We start from the raw sequence: 15,636 nt of genomic DNA, 5'->3' as shown, positions 1-15,636 counted from the left end.
TGCACCTGTTATCGATTTCATTAGTATGTAAGTATAACTGACATCAAAAAGTGACTGCACCTATAAGCTGTATCATTTTTTGTGTATATTGGCCATTTTCAGGTCGAAGGGATACGCAATTTGCATACTTAAATACTGTCTTTTATAAGAATGTCATTCATACTAAACCTTATCATTCCTTTTAACTGTTTCGCTGCTACTGACGGCGCTAGTGATCATTTACTGTTAGCCCTCCAAGTTAAAATGGATTTCATGTCTATCACTGTCAATAGCAGTGAATGAGTTAAGGCCTTAATAACACACGTACATTAATATCATTCAAATGACAAAAGAACATTTGTTTCTTATGGCAACACCACTAAAACGTGAATTGTTTAGCAGTAAACAAAGTAAAAAAAGAAACGAAAAAAAATATCATTGGTTGTGCATTGGTTTACACATAGTAAATGATTTTGTACAGCTGTTGTGGGATATTTAGGTGTTACACAAAATAGCTGACTTGATCAATTATTTCCCAAAAATCAATGCTCAGTGACCCAAAACACAGTTTTGCTTGCGAGGGAAAGGTCGCAATAGTAAACAATACAAATCTAATCCTCTTGTTTTCAAAGTAGCGTAGTGGAATAGAAAACGATCCATTCAAAGATATTTATGTTCACTTAGACATGGCATCATCACAGTACACTTCCTAGAGGTGACCTCCTATTAGAGCAGGGCGGTAAACCGAAAATTTACCGTCACCGAAATTCTTCACGATGACCGACGTAATTTTGACCATGTCGGTAAATTCGGTAATTTAATAAAACAAGAAAATATAGTCTTTTTATCCCGCTTTGACGCTGTGTTGTTCGGCTATGTTCATTCCCCTTTAAGAAAGCAGACAGTGTGCTTACGTATGGAGTCATGTGGTTTTCAGGAAGCCAATCAAACAAAAGCCTGGTAGGCTAACGCTAGCGGCTAACACTACAAGTAAACGGGATGGAGTCGGGCTTGAGTTAGCTTCGCCAAACTTTCACCCGACATAAAGTAAACTCTTGGCGGGTTCCAGACGGGCTTTCACCCGCTGTCCTCCCTGGTTCTAAATATAGTCTTTTTATCCCGCTTTGACGCTGTTTTGTTCGGCTATGTTCATTCCCCTTTAAGAAAGCAGACAGTGTGCTTACGTATGGAGTCACGTGGTTTTCAGGAAGCCAATCAAACAGAAGCCCGGTAGGCTAACGCTAGCTGCTAACGCTACAAGTAAACGGGATGGAGTCGGGCTTAAATTAGCTCCGCCAAACTTTCACCCGACATAAAGTAAACTCTTGGCGGGTTCCAGACGGGCTTTCACCCGCTGTCCTCCCTGGTTCTCACGATATCAGGAGGGTGCTTTCAGTGCTTTCTTCTGGTAGCCAAGCCACAGGCTAACGCTAGCGGCTAACAACTGCTACAAATGAACGTGAAAGAGTCGGACAGCGGGTCTAACCTTGTCGAAACGGCTGAAATTAATGAGTGGACTGGGCACGGACTTCCATGTAGCAATCATCATGTCATATAATATGACAGTTTAATGGCCACAGCTATTTTTCTGTATGTGTTTGCTTTATTTTGCCATCATAAAACCTTAAATGTTTCATTGGCATCAGAGCAATACAGCCTTAATCTGGCTGTGTCTGTGTGGGGGGTGCATGTATTAAAAATGTTTCGGAGGGAAAAAAAAAACTGAAACCTTGACGTAAACACTTGTGTTGAATAATTATGTCACAGCAGCCATTACTAATAAGTTGTCTGAAGTGTACTGTTAAAGCTGCAAGTCATTTGTGTTAGAATGACATGTTTGCACAGTCGTCATATTGATTTTTATAATGTTGTACATTTTTCAAGTCATACAAGCTTTTATAAATGTTCACACTAGAATTCTTATTGTTAACAAGATTTTTTTAAATACTTAATGTTTAGACTGCATGTGCAATTGTTAAATTGAAAGCTGGTTAAATAAATTTAACTAAAAACTGTTAATTTGTATTCCATGCATTGATTCAAATTTTCAAATTATATATCAGTCTGCTTGGCCGAATTTATCGTCATTTATCGTTATCGAGGTAAATCTGCTCAATTTATCGTGATACGTACTTAAGGCCATATCGCCCAGCCCTACCTCCTATATGAACCTATCCAAGAAGATATATCCATATATATCCAAGATATATGTTGTTCATATTTCAAACAATGTATGTAAAATTTTATTGAACATTTCCATCTCTTTTCTCTTAAATGGGATCAAAGACTAACTGGGATAATCCCGTCAAGCTCTCGGCTTTATCGCCTGACTAGCGCTGAGTGACAAGAAAAAGCTCTATTTTATACCATGCTCTGTCACTGTTTCTCCGTATCTGCCATTGTACTGCTTGATTGTACTCTTATGAGTCACACAAGTGCACCTGCACCCATGTGTTAAGTAGTGACAAATAAAAGCCCAGCGTCCATTTACACAACAAAGAGATGTAACCCGCAAGGCAACTGTTCTTTGCCTGCACCCCCCTCCTCCTACTCCCTCGTCTGACAAGACCTCAGATATATCACTTACTTAGAGGAAGAAGGCAGCACGCGCCCTTGCCGCTGCCACAGACGCCTTCTTTCCCTCATGCTCTGACAAACTCCTTTTCAAATACAAATCCAGAAACAAAACAAGTGTCAGCCTTTTATATTCCGCAGCCTGCTCCACATTTGATCTTGGAAGAACGGCTCGTGGAGGTGATGATTCTGGGTCTCAGAATCCCTTACCAAAACAAAAAATATTGTTTCACAAAGGTTTGGATTTTAGCAAACCAGTTGCTCCTTATTAAACAGGCTTTAACCAGTTAAAGGAATTCAAGCAAGGATTTAATGCTCGAAAAAAAGAACTTTGGCAAATCACTACGGTTTTAAAAAAGAACATCTGACTTAGTGATTTACGCATATTAATGAACTCCAAACACCCCCCGCGTAAGTGAACGCAAGCTGAGCTCCACACTTCTCTGCATCCTAATGGTTCCTGCTCCGTTGGGATCATTACCAGCAGAATTTTCAGATATTCTGTGCTATTAATCTCTGTCTGTCCTCCTGTTCAGCGACGTAATGACTAATTAAACATCAAAAGACCAGAGCTGGGGATCCGCTCTGACAGCCTCTCTTTCTCCCCGGAGAGACTGTGAGGAGGCTGGACTGTGACAGGGCACCGCTGAAAATCAATCACCTCCAGTGCAGCCGTGCGACACGCAAGCGAACACACAGAACTACACAAACCAGCTTTGAGCATCAAATCATACAATAATGCGTTTAACAACAAATATAAGATGCCACAACTTTGTGAGTACAGAGAAACATTGGAACTAAGCAACAAATCTCCATTGAACAGACTGTGGAGATGATGTCAAGAGTGCTCTTTTTGTGTACAAGTCTTGACAGGTTGCCCTTCTGAGTATCACAGATCTTTGTGTATGTGTGTGTGTTTGTGTGTGCTGATGCGAGCTCACTGTGAAATCTATTTATATGAGAGGTAGATGATCTTCCACTCACAGATGAAGGCAGGCCAGGAGGGACCTTGCGAACCTTTTTTGTTTGTAGAGGATCTATGGAGAGAGATGAAAGTGCATTTATTCATTCACAAACAAAGACTAGATGGTATGAACGTACTCCAAACAAAACAGTTCACCACCAATGCAAAACACTCCATAAAGGATACAATTGTTTTTTATTTTCGTAGAGAAGATGTGACACTGGTAAATGTTATTTTGTATTATTAGGATAAGCAGAACAGAAGATGACTGGATGAATAATAACCCTTTTTAGGCCAAGTGACACTTTTTGGTAATTTAACAAACGTAACCACATGCAATGTCAACGTATGTGGACCCCATGTCTCAATTATAATTTAATATTGATGATTTTGGCAAAAAAGTCAAGAAAACCCAAAAATCCCTATCTCAAAAAATTAGCATATTTCATCCAACCAATACAAAAAAAGTCAACCTTCAATTATTTATATCAGCTATGCACTCAATACTTGGTCGGGAATCCTTTTGCAGAAATGACAGCTTCAATGCAGCGTGGCATGGAGGCAATCAGCCTGTGGCACTGCTGAGGTGTTATGGAGGCCCAGGATGCTTCGATAGCGGCCTTAAAGTGCTTGTGACACGAAAAAGCATGTTTATTTCATAATACACGCGGTATTTTATGCTCCTGAATGATATGGATCGCTTGGATGTGTGTGGAAGCGATCGCTATATTTATTTAGTTTTTTGAATCCCGCGCCAGGAAAATGAGTGACTTCCGGCTTCGGTCTCGCATTGAGGAGGAGGGCGCTGTGACGTGTACGGTAGAAGACGTCCTCTTCATGCTACAGTGTACTGTTGTGTATGAGGACGAAGGATTCAGCTGATTTTGCGGATTAATACTTTTATTTTTTGCATCACGCCAGCCAAACGGCTGCAGAAAAATCATTCTGTATGCGGGAGAGGCGTATGCGCCTTTTTGGAGTTTCAAAAGGTTCCCATTCACCGTGGATATTTACTGTGGGACCATTGGACTTACAAGGAAGTGAGTAAATATCTTGTTTTGTATTATGTCAAATACGAATACAGTGATTACAAAGTAAACACTATAAAATTCCTTTAAATAAAGGACTACTTACGTTTGATCATTGATAGGCATGTAAAAAGCTGTCCTCATGCCCATTAGCAGTTAGCTGTTAGCACGTTAGCTGCACTACAATTCCAGCCACCCTCCTTCAGCGAACGAACTGTAAATTGCTCTCCGCCGGGCGGTTTGCCGATCCGCAAAGAAACTCGACAACCGGGTCGTCATGTCAAATAATCCAGGCTAGTTATGTGTGATTTTCCACTTCGAAGACTTTGAAACATCCCTCGGTTCGGGTTAGCATGTCGGCTAGCTGTTGCTCCTTCTGGTCTGTTTACATTCTCCGAAGCCGGGGAAGGGAAATGACATATGTCCGATTTAGGTGTCGTAAAATATCGTTCGGGAGGTGTGACAGTAAAGGTAAAGTCGACTGTTTTGACCATTATGGAGTAATTTTGCCATGTCGTCTTGAATAAATGGATTTTTATTATTTTATATTCCAGTTAGCACAAGATTGTTATTTGTCATGACCATGCCATTTATTTAGCAATTGGGGAAAGTACTTGGGTAAAAAGAATATCCTGTAAAAATATTGAAGTAAAGAGACAGAAACAATGACATTTTGCCGCTCTCTTCGTCGCGTTTTCCTCATTGTGAATAGTTCCCCCTCGATGGGCTGACTGGTCCTTCTCAAGCCATTTATATAGCTATTGGGGAAAAATACTTGGATAAAAAGAATATCCTGTAAAAATATTGGTAGTAGAGAGACTGAAACAATGACATTTTGCAGCTGTCTTCGTCGCGTTTTCCTCGTTCTGAACAATTCCCCCTCAATGGGCTGAATAGTAAAACCGATGAGCCTAGTCTACCGCTGACGTCATCCACCTGTTGGGGACGCTAAAGCCCTATAATTGTAGGCGTGGCTAACCGGCAGATTAAAAGACTAATTTCTCGTCATCTGCGCTTTACTAAATTGTTGTATATAGTCGAATCGTCTCAAAATATGATTCTAATTCACATAATAATGCCATTTAAGACTTTTTTTCTGGTGTCGTATGCTCTTTAAGCTCATCCACAGTGTTGGAACTGGTGTCTCTCAACTTCCTCTTCACAATATCTCCCAGATTCTCTATGGGGTTCAGGTCAGGAGAGTTGGCAGGCCAAATGAGCACAGTAATGCCATGGTCAGTAAGCCATTTACCAGTGATTTTGGCACTGTGAGCAGGTGCCAGGTCGTGCTGAAAAATGAAATCTTCATTTCCATAAAGCTTTTCAGCAGATGGAAGCATGAAGTGCTCCAAAATCTCCTGATAGCTAGCTGCATTGACCCTGCCCTTGATAAAACACCAGCAGCTGACATGGCACCCCAGACCATCACTGACTGTGGGTACTTGACACTGGACTTCAGGCATTTTGGAATTTCCTTTTCCCCAGTCTTCCTCCAAACTCTGGCACCTTGATTTCCGAATGACATCCAAAATTTGCTTTCATCTGAAAAAAGTACTTTGGACCACTGAGCAACAGTCCGGTGCTGCTTCTCTGTAGCCCAAGTCAGGCGCTTCAGCCGCTGTTATAGGTTCCAAAGTGATTTGACCTGGGGAATGCGGCACCTGTAGCCCATTTCCAGCACACGCCTGTGCATGGTGGCTCTAGATGTGTCTACTCCAGGCTCAGTCCACTGTTTCTGCAGGTCCCCCATGGTCTGGAATTGGCCCTTCTCCACAATCTTTCTCAGTGTGCGGTCACCTCTTTTGGTTGTGCAGCATTTCCTGCCATACTTTTTCCTTCCCACAGACTTCCCACTGAGGTGCCTTCATACAGATCAGAACTATCTTTCTGTGTCTTAGCCTCTTGCTTGAGGGTGTCAATGATGGCCTTCTGGACAGCAGTCTGGTCGGCAGTCTTGCCCATGATTGCGGTTTTGAGTAATGAGGCTGTGAAGCTGTGAGTTTTTAAAAACCTCGGGAATCTTTCGCAGGGCTTTTGAGTTAATTTGTCGTTTCAGATGGTTAGCTTCTTTAGAGTACCTTTTCATGATATGCAAATTTTTTGAGATAGGGATTTTTGTTTTTCTGGACTTTTTTGCCAAAAATCATCAATATTAAAACAATAAAAGGCTTGAACTACTTCAGTTGTGTGTAATGAATCTAAAATATATGAAAGTGTAATGTTTATCAGTACATTACAGAAAATAATGAACTTATCACAAAATGCAATTTTTTTTGAGAAGGACCAGTAGAGGGAGTCCTTGGGTTACGACAGAGTTCCGTTCTTATGCTGGCGACGTAACCTAAATTTCCGCGTAAACTGGATTTAAACTTTAAAGCAGAAATTTACGTAAAATAGTTACTATGAAAACTGTATATATATATATATATATGAAGCTAAGAAAACGAAGCTAAAAGTAAAAACAACCTTCGCGCCCATTTGACCACACATCCCTCTCTCACTCCAGGTGTGGTGCATTTAGATCCAGTCAAGAAAACACAATATTCAACACATCACTGTTACAAACTGAAGCATACATGAAATCTGATTCGTTACATTAGTCCTTATTTTTACGTTACGTGAACCAGTAGTTGTTTGGTTTCGCAGACCTCAACTGTGAACACAAAACTGCTTTTAGCGATAAACAAGGCGTTTTCACGCGATGGTTTAACTTTGGTCTAAAAGCAGCATATTTTTACCATTGTTCGACAGTGTCCCTCGCCTTTCTTGGGTCATTTAATGGTGTAAAGCTTCCTTTCTATAGTAATTGCTTTTCTTATGACTGGAACAACATAGCTAGAAGACTGAGCTTTCTTCTAGAGGGCCATAATGTGAAAAAGACAATGATACTTCAGGGGCAGAAACACAGACAAGCACTATGCACTAGCTAAGCGCAAACATAGTTGCTGCGGACTAAATGGCAGATGAGGCACGGCGCCCTAAAGTCAAAACATCGTAGGTCGAGGACATCATAACCAGAGGACTACCAGTATATATTTTTATTATTGTTGATCTTCATTTTTGTTTTTTTGTACAATTAATAAAATTATAAATTATATGATGAAATGATAGAATTATATGAATAAAAACCGAACTATACTCCCCCAATAACACCAAAATATATTCCGTATTTTTCGGACTATAAGTTGAAGTTTTTTTTTTTTTTTCATAGTTTGGCTGAGGGTGCGACTTATACTCTGAAGCGACTTATGTGTGAAATTATTAACACATTATTATATCATTTCACATGTTATTTTGGTGTTTTGGAGTTACACTGATGGTTTGGTAAACCTGTTAACTATAGCATAAAGAACATGCTATCTGAATAACTTAACAGCTATGTTAGGTTAACATACCGGCCACGCTCGAATTTCGTTGTTCATGCATCATGTAACATTATCATACTGTAAACTTATTCAGCATGTTGTTCTCCATTGTATTTTTATTTTAAATTGCCTTTCAAGATGACATCTCTGTTCTATGTGTTGGATTTTATCTAGTAAATTTCCCCCAAAAATGCGACTTATATGTTTTTTTCCTCTTCGTTGGGCATTTTATGGCTGGTGCGACTTATACTCAGGTGCGACTTTTAGTCCGAAAAATACGGTATATTTCTTTTTCCATAGTATCTCATTGCCTGCCATTAACAACAATGGACGTCCATCCATTTTTACTGGGATGGCTGACATTGAATGATCACGTTTCAGTGCCATTGATGGCGATAGTGTGCCAGTGTCAGTGATTGGATGTCTTTGGCTGTCAAAGGCCAAGCGACTGGAGGTCTAGCTCCAACAATGACAGCCAATCTGTTAAATGAGTGCCCTCCAAAGGGTTAATAATTATCTAGTCATCGTGACTCATCATATACATAGTCACCTACTCATTATCTTACAGCCTTTTAAAGAAAATTAGCAACTTAAAAAAATGTCTCCAGGATTTCAGGGTTAGGAGTTTACTGTACTATATTGTTTTAATGAATCAAAAAGTTTTAATCATTTATATTTTTCTAATTCCTTTTTTGTTTCTAGCTTTAATCAAATAAAGGAACTTATATTTGATTCACTAAAGAACAATGTCCAAAGACTTAAAGGGACAGACAAAACATTCATCACATGGAAAACGAAGGAATCTTGTTTACTAAATATAATATTATTTAGTACAAAAGATCAAATTGTTTTTTTCATATGTCTAATAGTGGAGAAAATATAAATAATGACCAGTATTTCAAGGAAGTAGCCATCGTAAGTGGTGGCAAGTACTTTATCAATAATTGCACTATTTTAGCCAACAAATGCAAGTATCCTAGATGGCTCACCGTTCTTCTTGACAACAGTAATACCCACTGCCCCATGCATCTGTGTGTATGGGGTTATATTGCTGACACTATTCTGAGCGAGCAATAATGGAAATTGAGCAAAAATAACCTAGATTTCGAGCACAAAAAACTATATTGAGCGAGCAGTTAAAGATTTTAAGCGAGCAATCGTAGATTTTGAGCACAGAAAATAATATTGAGCAAAAAAAAAAAAAATCTACTCTGTGCCGCTCAATTCCCCCCTCCTGCTCTCGCTACGTATCTCGACTCCGCTCAATTCCCCCCTCCTGCTCTCGCTCCGTATCTCAACTCCTCTGCTCGTCGGTTTCTTTTCTCTCGCGCGGAGTTCAGTAGGGATGGACGGATCGATACCAAAATATCGATATTTCAATCCAGTGTGTTAAATTTTAGGTATCGATCCCTAAGCAAAAGTACCGATATCTGGAATTAATATATTAATTCCGCCAGCTCTCTGATTGGTTGGCTTCGTGACACGTTGGTGACGCATGTGCTCAACTCAGCGCGCAGAGAAAAGAAACCGACGAGCAGAGGAGCCGAGATTAGAGATGGGCGATACCAGTGATTTTGGTTTCGATCCGATATCAAGTAATACCAAGGCCAAATATTGCGATCCCAATCCGATATCGAAACCGGAAGTTCATAATATATAATATATAATATATATATATTTACATATATATATATATATAGACAACCTTGCAGTGTTCTCAGCCATTCTGATGATATCTAATGTACAACTACATCAAGCACTCAAAAACTATTAAGTCTCTTTGTGTCATATATGCTTTGCAATGGAAAACTGCTGCTTTTAATAACGAGCAAAGCAGTTTCCCTCAAACTCACAAACCAATCCATCAACAACAAACTCTGATTAGTAAGTCTCACTCTTTAACCATGACCCTTAAATTCATATGCACAGAACATTTCCCTGATACACGTTGTATTTGATCAAATTTTTATCTACCTAAATTAAATATTTTTGATCTAATTAAAGAACGAATTAATAGTAGCATGTTACCGCCCTCAAATGGTAGATCACTAAAAACAAATCCAATAATCAATAGTCACTTTCCGTTTTTGAATTTTATTTTACTAACACAATTTTCAAACAGATTTTGAAAAAAAAAAAAAAAAAATTTAAACATCTTGAAATAATTGAAACAGACCTTTAACAAAATAAAAATAAGAAGCAACAAAACATAAGAAATCAAGCATTTAATTGTAACATAAAAAAATATGGAAAAACATTTCATGAAAAAATAAAAAATATGAAACAAATTCACAAGAAATAATAATAAATAAGAAATAATAAAAAGGTTGCACTGCTTACGTGCGTGTAGAATGCGAAAGGGAAAAGTAGTACAAAAAGTGTGCACAAAAATACACCCAAAAATTGACAAAGAAAATATAATATATTAATTCCAGATATCGGTACTTTTGCTTAGGGATCGATACCTAAAATTTAACACACTGGATTGAAATATCGATATTTTGGTATCGATCCGTCCATCCCTACTGAACTCCGCGCGAGAGAAAAGAAACAGACGAGCAGAGGAGTTGAGATTAGGGCTGCAGCTATCGAATAGTTTAGTAATCGAGTAATCGACTGAAAATTCTATCGATTAATCGAGTAATCGGATAAAACAAATATATTTTTAGGTGAAGAGCAATTATACATATACATGAGAAAACAAGACATTTCATCTAATCTTGAACCATTTCCAGTCAATCAATGTCTTTATTTTCGTTGTATATTGTTGAAAACAGCCAACAATTGCATCTCAGGTGTAACTAGAATTTTTAAAAAAAGACTAATTCACTGCTTTCACTCAAAAAACTTTTAGATCTTATTAATATATATATATATATATCTTACCTAAAAATGCCGTTACGCTTGATAACACACATCACTTAAAAGTTAGGATTTTTTTCCCCACGTGTTTCAATTGAATTTCTCTTTGTGTCAAGCCATTTTTAAATTCTAGTTAAGTTTTAAGTTAGTCTAAACTGTAAGTCCTGATAGGATTTTGAGTTTTTGCAGTGTTCAAAATAAATGTATGATACAGGCTGTATTGGAGCACATTAGGGACCAGTGCTACTTGGTGTTTTATCCAGCAATGACTACTGAGCTAAAATTGATAGTTAGCATGATTAAGTTTTTATTTTACACCCTCATCACTCCACAATGCTATGTTATGTTAAAGCCTGTATGTAAGACACGTTAGCCACGCATCGACAGTGGTCATAATTAATTGAAACCTAGCCCTCCGCAGGGCTAACGTTCCGTGAGCTAGTAGCGACAGTAACGTTAATCTTATTTATTAGCGCTTAGCGCTCTTTATTAGCGCTCTTTATTAGCGCTTAGCGCTGTACTGCTTTAAGATGGCGGCTGTTTACAAACGCTGCCCAGACGCGGCCGAGTCTGTCATTTCGCATCTAGTTCAACATACATGTGATCTCTATGAGACGCGCCAGACGCTGCCTGTTACCAGTGTAGCATTGTGCGGGCTAGTATTTAGCAACGTCGGCGTCGTTTGTGGCGGCTGTCGGCTGCGGTAAGTTTTTTTTTTTTCCCCTTCTTCCTCTCCGCACGTGACAGCGCGTTGTCCCGCATTAAAAGTAGTCCTAGCAAAACGTGATGCTTAGAGCTGTCAAAATAAACGATTACTCGAGGTGAATAAAATTACTCGGATCAGTTTTTAAACTCGAGTTACTCGAGTTGTTCGAGTACTCGTTTCAGCTCTAGTTGAGATACGGAGCGAGAGCAGGAGGGGGGAATTGAGCGGAGTCGAGATACGTAGCGAGAGCAGGAGGGGGGAATTGAGCGGCACAGAGTAGATTTTTTTTTTTGCTCAATATTATTTTCTGTGCTCAAAATCTACGATTGCTCGCTTAAAATCTTTAACTGCTCGCTCAATATAGTTTTTTTGTGCTCGAAATCTAGGTTATTTTTGCTCAATTTCCATTATTGCTCGCTCAGAATAGTGTCAGCAATATAACCCCATAGTATAGTGGGTATTACTGTTGTCAAAAAGAACGGTGAGCCATCTAGGATACTTGCATTTGTTGGCTAAAATAGTGCAATTATTGATAAAGTACTTGCCACCACTTACGATGGCTACTTCCTTGAAATACTGGTCATTATTTATATTTTCTCCACTATTAGACATGAAAAAAACAATTTGATCTTTTGTACTAAATAATTTATTATTTAGTAAACAAGATTCCTTCGTTTTCCATGTGATGAATGTTATGTGCGTGGGTATCACTGAATTCACGGCCGTCACAGCAATGACAACACTCATAAGCAGTATCATTTTTTGTGTGTCATAATAATTTTTTTCATTGTCAGAGATCTAAGAATCTTCCAATTTGCATACTTAAACGCTTTGAGCAATGGTCTTTGACATAAAGGTTATTTATACTCCGTGTTGTCTCTCTTTTTATTAGGTACTGACCAATGGAAGGAGTTTCCTGTAAAGGACGTCTTCTGGGATTGGATGCGCTGAACGAGTAGAAGGGAGCCGCTGACTTTGCTGATGTGGTCCCCGAACTAGGACTTGTCCCTCCCACGTCTGAGCGGAGAGATGGCTATGAGCGAAAATAGAAAAACAAAACAGCTTTCATTTTGAGTGTTTCCCTTTGATAATCATTGCGAAAGTGAAATGTTTAATTTGAAGTGTTCCCTATTACAGTACATATGTATAAGAATTATATCATGGAATTACCATAACTACTTTTCCAACACGGCAATTGACTTTGGCTGAGAGATTGCAGGTCCCACCGGAATGCTCATAAACTAAAGCTATATTCACTATTTAAACTAAATAACACATACACCTCTATAATTAATGTGCCAAAAAAGAGTAACATATCTTGGGAAGTCATGATCACATATTTTCTGTGGCCAACTCCATGTCATTTGAATTTGAGTATCTTCCGATATCGAGTCCCGATCTGACAAATCAGCAAAGAATTATTAAGAAGGAAAACAAAAGTGTGGGTTGAGGTCTAGTACAGTCATAGATCAAACAAAGTACAGTGTACTGGTATACAAATCATATCCCTTTGTAACAGATACTGTAAGTGCTTAACTGTAAAAAAAAACAATGCAAAAGAAAAAAAAAACTTTAATACTAGTATATGGCGGAAAACAGACAAGACTGAAAAAGCAGTTTCTGCTCTTGCACTCCTCTTTAAAAGAAACTGCTGTACTTTAAGCCAAAAGAACTGTTGTATTTGATAGAACAATATCTCTATATGCTGCCATAGCAGATTCATGGCGCAATAAGCCCCCGAACTATTTTTAAATTGTCCGTTTTACCCTGGAAACCCCCATTAACAGATGTCGCGCAACCGCTTTTGTTTCAACCCCGCCATAAAACATAGGTAATTAATTATACTTATTATTCAAGATGTCTGTCATTCTTAGCTTAGAATCATTAATCGATGAGTAATATTTCGTTTAAAAAAAAAAAAAAAAAGACTTAAAAATTTTATTCACTTGCATATTTTAAACGTTTAAACAAATGACGTCACAATGAAAAAAATGGTGTCTGTAAAAAAAGTCACTGATATCTGCCTTATAACTATCGCTTAATTGTATTTTTTTGTGTTACTGTCGCATTTTCTCTGATATGTTAGATGATAAATAATCGATTCAAACAAAGAAACATTGAAAAACAATGTTTAAAATGTTAAATATATGAAAAAAAAATCTCGACAACTCATTGATGTCTGCGATTTCTGCACCGCGACCCTTGTAATATTACCATGTTTCACCCATAAAATCCCCCAAAAATCCAGCTGTGGCCGTTCACAGCTGTGTCATGACACTCAGTGATACATGCTACATGGAGTTTTTGGATGGAAACAAGGTAAGTACGCGATAATTATCTCGTTAAAGTCATGGCGTTTGTAATTCTGCTCTCGTGTGCTCTCGCCTCCATATAGAGTTTGCGGTTTAAAAAAAAATTTTTTTTTTTTAAATGCCCTACTGTTCAAAATTTTTCTTCCCCCAGAAAATTGAGATTTTAAGCTTTCCAATGATGTATCACACATGCATATCGGACAATTTTGAAATTTGACCAAATTGGGGGTCTCAGAGCGGAACTTCAAGTCACCTGAGTGTTTTTCGCCATATCCTTTCCTAAATCCAAAATGGGTAATACAATTCTCTTACATGTGTTCCCCAGAAGTGACGTCAATGGACAGTGTCTTTTTTTGCTCACCTTTCCTTATAGTGACTGTTTTGTTCTCTATTCTTGGAATCTTTTTGTGTAGCATTAAACGACACTGCAGGTGTCAAACTTGTCAAACTCGTTTTGTGTGGCCAGCAAGAGTAAATTGTGTGCATCAACTTCATGTTTCTCGCTAAAATAAAATTCTAAGCAAATTTCTGTAGACTTCAATGAAACATGGAAGACTACAGAAATCAGAATATTTACTGTTAATTCCAGTCTACAATTGTTTCTCTTTGTGGTATAGTATTTAAAAAATAACAATAACAATAATATACTGTATATATACAATATATATATATACACAGTGGTACCTCGACATACGATCACTTCGACACACAATCTTTTCAACATCCGACGTAAAATTTGACACGCCATTTGTTTCCACATCTGACGAAATGCTCGAAAAACGACGATTCATGGCAGCATTGCAATTTCATTGTTTTCCCGCAAGAGTGACGCACGGCGGTTTTTCTTGTGAGGTAAATCAACATGGGTTCCCAGAATGTTAAGCAGGTGGTGAAAAAAAGGGGGAAAAATGGTGAGGCTTACCATTGAAATGAAGGATGGAATGATAGAAAAATATGAGCGTGGGGTGCACCTCCGTGAACTGCTTGACAATACTCCCCCGACCTTTGTTCGCCAATTTTTATAAGTTAAGGTGACAATTATCATTCTGGTACCATCGCCAAAGAGATCGCCAGCTTCGTCAGGTTTTAAAATATTTTTTTTTCAGGTCTTGTGCAATACAGCACGCCAAATGATAGCAAAAACAGGACGTGAAGAGAGTCAACTGCACTCTCTCACTCTGCCGTCAGCCCTGCGGGGCGTTCAGGCACACCACGCAAAATACACACGCCACATTAGAACCCGATTTGTTACATTATTACAGGTATATTATTACTCCATATTCTTCTTTTATTATTCAGATTTTTATTCATAATGTATTTGTTTTGCTCTTTGTAATTGATTTTTGCAATCGTAACAGCAGTATTTATGAACAATTTTGTACAATAGCGCTGGGCTAGACGCATGGATACCATTGCAGATAGTCTGGTTAGAACAATAATGATGCCCGTCCCGAATTAATCAGACCAAAACTTCATCAATTCTCTTCATCAATGCGTTGCCTTTTTATTTTCTTTCTATTTGAACGTAGGTCTTAGCTATTTGGTTGCCAAAATATGCCTGATCAGAAAAACAACAAATTGCAACTCGCCACCAGGGAGATCCGAAACACGTAACATGCAAACAACCTGGCATTTTTAACAGATTTAATGTAGGTTTTCGGGCTGTGAAACAAATTAATGGAATTATAATGTGTTCTTATGGGAAAATCCTGCTCAACATACCACCATTTCGACTTATAAACAAGGTCTTGGAACAAATTAACTTCTTATGTAGAGGTAACACTGTATATTAGGGGTGTAACGGTACACAAAAATCTCGGTTTGGTACGTACCTTGGTTTTGAGGT

At 38.3% G+C, this 15,636-nt stretch overlaps 1 protein-coding gene and 1 long non-coding RNA gene across 4 annotated transcripts in view; one reads left to right on the top strand and one right to left on the bottom strand.

Moving 5' to 3' along the window:
* The window catches only part of LOC130931560 (uncharacterized), a 32,117-nt gene extending 18,407 nt beyond the window's left edge, over window positions 1–13,710 (top strand). Inside the window, exon 4 of the long non-coding RNA XR_009067255.1 lies at window positions 12,371–13,710. This is a non-coding gene — a long non-coding RNA (uncharacterized LOC130931560). The remainder of the gene's footprint in view (window positions 1–12,370) is intronic.
* The window catches only part of tcf12 (transcription factor 12), a 169,037-nt gene that overhangs the window by 73,347 nt on the left and 80,054 nt on the right, over window positions 1–15,636 (bottom strand). For 2 of the 3 annotated variants that reach the window (XM_057860070.1, XM_057860150.1), the window contains exons 7-8: window positions 12,379–12,511; window positions 3,538–3,590 (exon numbers count right to left, since the gene is read on the bottom strand). In XM_057860070.1, coding sequence (XP_057716053.1) covers window positions 3,538–3,590; window positions 12,379–12,511 — 186 coding nt within the window. Of the gene's footprint in view, window positions 1–3,494; window positions 3,591–12,378; window positions 12,512–15,636 lie in introns of those variants that run through there. The other variant, XM_057860395.1, reaches the window with a different exon arrangement.

Source organism: Corythoichthys intestinalis, chromosome 1 (genome assembly GCF_030265065.1).
Source record: "Corythoichthys intestinalis isolate RoL2023-P3 chromosome 1, ASM3026506v1, whole genome shotgun sequence".
NCBI lineage: Eukaryota > Metazoa > Chordata > Actinopteri > Syngnathiformes > Syngnathidae > Corythoichthys > Corythoichthys intestinalis.
This window is presented reverse-complemented; position numbering and strand designations above follow the sequence as displayed.